Below are 5971 nucleotides of genomic sequence, written 5' to 3' on the forward strand. Positions count from 1 at the left end.
CTCTTCTCATTTTTATTAAACCGTTTTTGTTTTTTCCCTGTAAATAACTAATTTCTGGTGGTTTCGAGAAAGGCCTGTGAGGAAAGAGAACCCCTAAACTGGAAAAGACAGGAAAGGATACATTACAAAATGCCAACCAGTCGGGACCCACCCAGTTTAGTCCCATTATCATTCCAGGATTTTGATCTTGACAATAGTATCACGCCTTGGAGACTGACTTTCCAGACCCGATTTTTCCAAAACTGAGCATCATCCCATCTGGAAACTGGAAACCTGCCCTCCGGCTCTTTGCTCTGCCACCAGATCCACCCTTGCTTTAGAAGCTCTGGTAGTATAGTGCCTAAGCCACTTGACTGCTAACAAGAAGGCTGGAGGTTCAAACCCATCAGTCACTCCTCAGAAGGAAGATTGAGCAATCTACTTTGTAGTGATACTGCCTCGGAAACCCAAGAAGGGGTCACTATGAGTCGGGTCCCACTGAGGACACATAACAGCAACCCTTGTTTTGGATTAAACTAGAACTGCCCCCATGATGTTTCCAAGGATGTAAATTTTTATTGTCACATCTGTCTGCCTCAGGGCAGCTTCCAGCTGCCTCCCTCTCAGTTCCAAGCACTTAACCACTGAGCTGCCAGGACTCCCGTTTCTCAGCCCTCCACGAGTTACGAAACAAAACCTCCAGGAAAAAGAACCCACGAGGTTAGGTTCACTGCAAGCTTTGTCTATTAAGCCATCAGACGAGTGTATTAATTTAGAGTTAGTATCGGAGCTCTCTGAGAAGGTGCCCAATGCCTCTCCTGCGCTGCGCCTACTCGAGGAGGGCCTCCCTAAACCAAACCCCCTAGAAGTTCCTAAGGCTGACTCCCCCGCCCCAGACAAATCCGAGCTGCTCTGCGTCATGCGCCGGGGAGTCACGGTGCCCGGAGGCCCGCCCAGAGGTCGGGGCAGCCAATCGCGGAGCGGGAAGGCGGTGGGGGCGGGACCCACAGGGCCACCACCCCCAGTTTTAAAGACTGAGCCCACAGCCTCAGACAACAACCGCGAACATCAGTGACCCGGTACCTGGCAGTGCTACGTGCGGCTTTGCCAGCTGCAGCCGCAGAAGGTGAGCGCCCTGGCTGGGGGCGGGGTGCAGCAGGGCAGGCCCTAGAAAAACGGATCCCTGTAGGGACCTCGGCGAGGCGGCCGGCGCGACCCCGGGGACGAGAGCGTCTGCCTGGCGTTGGCGAAATCGGGTTCAGACTGCCCCTCAAACCCTGCTGGCCTTGGCCGGGGCTGAAAGGGAGGAAGGAGGCTTGGGGTCCCAGGGCAGCTGAGTCACCCGAGCGCGTCCCAGAGCGACCAGGGCACGGCTCAGCCGGGTTGCCCCCAAAGCCGCGCTGTCTCCGGGTGGGGGCGGCACTGGGCAGCGCCGGGCTGAGGCCAGCCGCTTCCTGCCCCGCCATAAACATCCTGGGATGAAGCACTGGAGTGGGGAGCAGGCCCGGCCAGCTCCGGCCCTGAGATGGAGGCTGAGCCCAGGAATTCCAGATCCTGTCGGGGCGTTGGGCTGGGAAGCTCTGGCTTACGGCAGGGCGGCCTCGTGACCGCTGAGTGGGGAGTGATGGCGGCACAGGTCCAATAGTGAGGATGGCGGGAGCCATGGGGACCCTTTCCCTACTTTGGGAAAGCACTTAAGAAAGGGTTCAATAAGAGAACGTGAGGTTGGAACTGTCACAGTTACGTCTGTTTCAATTGCTCTAGCCCTAGTCTGTCTACTGTTCATTTTGTGGCTGAATCACATTACCTCCACTCTTGAATCCTTGGCCTGTTTTTTTCTCCACCCAGGTCCTTAGCCTTCTTCCACAATCTTTTTATAAATGTTTGGAAGATAATGTAAATGTTTTCACTTCACCTTTTCTGGCTATAACTTTCCAGGAGGGAGTAAGATGGCTTTTCTTTTCCATTCCTAGATTTTTGAAACATGAATTCCTCACTCTTCCTGGCTGCCCTTTGCTTGGGTGTAGCTTCAGCTGCTCTGGAACATGACCACAGTTTAGATGTAGAATGGTACCAGTGGAAGTCAACGTACAACAGACCATATGGCTCGGTTGGTAACATCTGCAACTGTCCGAAGGGACCCCAGAGAAAATGGTCCTTGCTTGTTGGGAGTTGGGAGCTTCTAGAGGCCACCTCTCACCAAGGCTTACCTTCATGATGCCCATACCTGAACATGTGTGGGCATGCACATGTCCCTGCTATGTCAGAGCTTGGAGAAGAACACCCAGAGGCATAGAGCTATCTTTGGCCATGCTTTCTCTTCCATCTACTGATCCACTCGGGGAGGATGGTTGGATTTTAAGTGGAAATTAAGATGATCAAGTATGTTTGCTTCTAGAATGAAGAAGGTTGGAGGAGAGCAGTATGGGAGAAAAATTTGAAGATGATTGAACTGCACAATCAGGAATACAACCAAGGGAAACATGGCTTCACAATGGCCATGAATGCCTTTGGTGACATGGTGAGTGTGGCATTTATTGCTTACCTAACACTTTGCACTTCCTCTCCTCAGTACTTTAGCATAAATGCTCTCTTGCTTTTTCAACATTTCATTTATTTTCTTTGAAGACCAATGAAGAATTCAGGCAGGTGATGAATGGCTTTCAAAACGAAAAACATAGTAAGGGGAAGGTGTTCCGTGAACCTCCCTCTGGTCATATCCCCAAATCTGTGGACTGGCGTCAGAAAGGCTATGTGACTCCTGTGAAGGATCAGGTATGACCATGATGCATATTCACATCTCTCTCTAATATTAAAGGCAAAACGGAATTGACCTCTTTGCTATTCAGTGGAGAGATGTTCATTTTTTTTTTCTTGAGAGACTATTCAGATTTATGGACTATTGTCAGTCTTTCTGTTTGTCTTGTAAACTGACAGCTTTTAAAATTATTTTTTCAGGGTCAGTGTGGTTCTTGTTGGGCTTTTAGTGCAACTGGTGCCCTTGAAGGACAGATGTTCCGGAAAACTGGTAAACTTGTTTCACTCAGTGAGCAGAACCTGGTGGACTGCTCTCGGCCTCAAGGCAATGAAGGCTGCAATGGTGGCCTGATGGATTATGCTTTCCAGTACATTAAGGAGAATGGAGGCCTTGATTCAGAGGAATCCTATCCATATCTTGGAATGGTAAATAAAGCTCCTTATCTCATTGTCATTCCAGCTCTTTGGAAAGTTGAACACTTTCAAGGATAAGACAACTTATTCAGCATTCACATTTCATATAGTAGAATCTATTTCTTTAACTGTCAGAACTATCATTATAAATCATTAGCCTTTGCAGAGTTCTCTGATTAGACAGTTAACATATAGCTAGCTGTTCTTCCATGTAACATGGAGAATAAATTTTTCCATAGAGAAAACAAAAGCAATTATTTGGCAGCCATGTGGAGCTTAGGGTAACACATAACTGTCTTTACTAAATCCTTTCTAGAGAGGTCTCATTAAGGAGACATCAGCTCAGTTTTCAATTTCAAACCAACGAATTGCATTTTATTTTCTGGGCAGCTTTATAGCATGATTGATTTGAAAATCATCAAGCTGCAAACTACTGAGTTTTGGGGTCCTAGAACTCATCTTCACCCAGATGTGGGTGGTATGATAGCATCTCTTTCCTGTTTTCTTATAAAAGGATGCACAAGACTGTAACTACAAGCTTGATTATTCTGCTGCCAATGACACTGGCTTCGTGGACCTCCCTCAGCAGGAGAAGGCATTGATGAAGGCAGTGGCACTTGTGGGTCCTATCTCAGTTGCAATTGATGCAGGCCATGAGTCCTTCCAGTTCTACAAATCAGGTAGGCCTCTTTTTATTGAAGAAATAAGGCAGAGAAATAGAGCCATCATTATGTACCAGTGGGACTCTGGTATGTAGAATTCAATGTAGAATTTTGGGTCTGGATTTAACATTCTGCATAGGCTATTTTTGCATCTGATGTTTCCACTTGCCATTATTTTCAGCATAGTCCCATAATGATAAGCCAAGTGGCTAAGTAATTCTGTATGAAAGTATAGCTTCATTTAGTTTTTCTCCAGTTTTTGGACCTAGAAGTTTTTCTTAAGATTTTTATTTCTGTGATGAAAACTGAAAACCCCTTGGCTCAAGTATGTTTGTGTTCTGTGATTTTTCAAGATCCCTGGGTTGTGCAAATGTATTGCACTGGGCTACTAACCTTATAGGTTGGAGATTTGAACCTACCTGGTGGTCACAGAAGAAAGGTCTGGTAATCTGCTTCCATAAAGAATTCAGCACAAAAAAAGCTCTATAGAGCAGTTCTACCTGTAACAAATGAGTTTACCCTGAGTCAGAATGACTAGAGGACAATGGATTTTTTGTTTGTTTGTACAGTTTTGTTAGAATAGTATCTTAAAGAGTCGAATAACAAGGTTTTAAAGATTCATTTTTTTTAAATCGTTTATGAAAAGGATTATGCTTTTTTATATTTTTGCTATAGTAGATAAGGGTGTAAATCCCCATAACCTCAATAAAAGTAAAGCTGAGATTCCTTAATGAGTTGATTGTGTGGATTACTGCCATGAGTCACGTGGAGCTTCTCATCTCAATGTTGATTTCTCTTCTAGGAATTTATTATGAGTCAAGCTGCAGCAGCAAGGATCTGGACCACGGTGTCCTGGTGGTTGGCTATGGCATTGAAGGAAAAGACTCAGATACCAAAAAATATTGGCTTGTCAAGAACAGGTAAAAAATGCCAAATGTATTTATATTTGAAATTCAAAAGGGAATTCTTGGTTGGAATTAGTATGTGTATACAAGTCCACAAGGCCTTAAGCACAGTTGTAAAATCTAGGACTCTTCTTCCCACTTAGGGTAACACAGAAATATCAATGTCTGATTATGAGTTTCTGTCCCAAGCTTAAACCCCTGCCATCGAGTCAACGCTGACTTGTAGTGACCTTGTAGGACAGAGTACAACTACCCCATAGGGTTTTCAAGGCTGTAAATCTTTAAGGAAGCAGACTGCCTTGTCTTTCTCCTGCAGAGCAGCTGATGGGTTCATACCCATGGTATGGTATTAATGTGGTATTTTTAACATTACATTTCTGAATATAGAGAAACTAATTCTGAAAAGACACCTACCTGGTCCTAAGAGTTTTCTCTTTTGCTCTCTTTTTCAGTTCTGTGAAAGGTCAATATTTAAGGTTGAGATACAGAAATTATATATATGTAGGTTTAAAGCCAAAAAAATAAAGAGTTGGCCATTGAGTCAATTCCAACTCATAGTGACCCCAGGTGTGTCAAACTAGAACTGTATTCCATAAGGTTTTCTATGGCTGATTTTTCAGAAATTATTACCAGTCAAACTGAGTGGGTTCAAACGGCCAATCTTTTCATTGACTACTGAGTAAACAACACCTGCCTCCTGATTCTCTTAAATCTGAAAGATTATCCAGCAGAGCCCAGGAGTCCAGTGGCTTCTGACACACTAAGCATTGGCTGTTATTGTTAATAAAACTAAAATATGCTTGATTCTTTGTATAACAAGGAAATCCTCCTCTTTCTTCTAGTTGGGGCACAAGTTGGGGCATAGATGGTTACATAAAGATGGCTAAAGACCGGAACAACCACTGTGGAATTGCCACGGCAGCCAGCTACCCAACGGTGTGATGTGATGTACCAGGATAATGAAGGATCCAGGACTGCCTTTCTGAAGGAATGTTATCTTAAAACTGACAAACCCTTATTGTCTGGGATTAAACACTTGAATCGTTGAGGATCCAAGTTGTCATTTGAATTCTGTGACATTTTCACACTGGTAAAATATTACCACTACTTTAATTACTGCTGTATACAATTTTGTAATATTGACTCATTCCTTAATACCTAAGACTTGAATTTTCATTTTTTTTTTAAAAGTATATAAAATTATGTTTTTAAATAAAACTTAAATTTAATGTGTAGAGGGGAGGCTGCTTGTTT

General features: G+C 44.2%; 1 protein-coding gene across 1 annotated transcript; it reads left to right on the plus strand.

Moving 5' to 3' along the window:
- Nucleotides 1–1963: 1963 nt before the first annotated feature.
- LOC103195526 (procathepsin L-like) lies at nucleotides 1964–5659 on the plus strand. Its single transcript, XM_007939108.1, has 7 exons — nucleotides 1964–2089; nucleotides 2378–2500; nucleotides 2608–2754; nucleotides 2938–3162; nucleotides 3665–3830; nucleotides 4615–4732; nucleotides 5560–5659. The coding sequence occupies exons 1-7, from the start codon at nucleotides 1964–1966 to the stop codon at nucleotides 5657–5659; spliced, it is 1005 nt and encodes a 334-aa protein (XP_007937299.1).
- Nucleotides 5660–5971: the final 312 nt, after the last annotated feature.

The sequence above is a fragment of the Orycteropus afer genome, unplaced genomic scaffold (genome assembly GCF_000298275.1).
Source record: "Orycteropus afer afer isolate SDZICR_OR568_19922 unplaced genomic scaffold, OryAfe1.0 scaffold00005, whole genome shotgun sequence".
NCBI classification, from domain to species: domain Eukaryota; kingdom Metazoa; phylum Chordata; class Mammalia; order Tubulidentata; family Orycteropodidae; genus Orycteropus; species Orycteropus afer.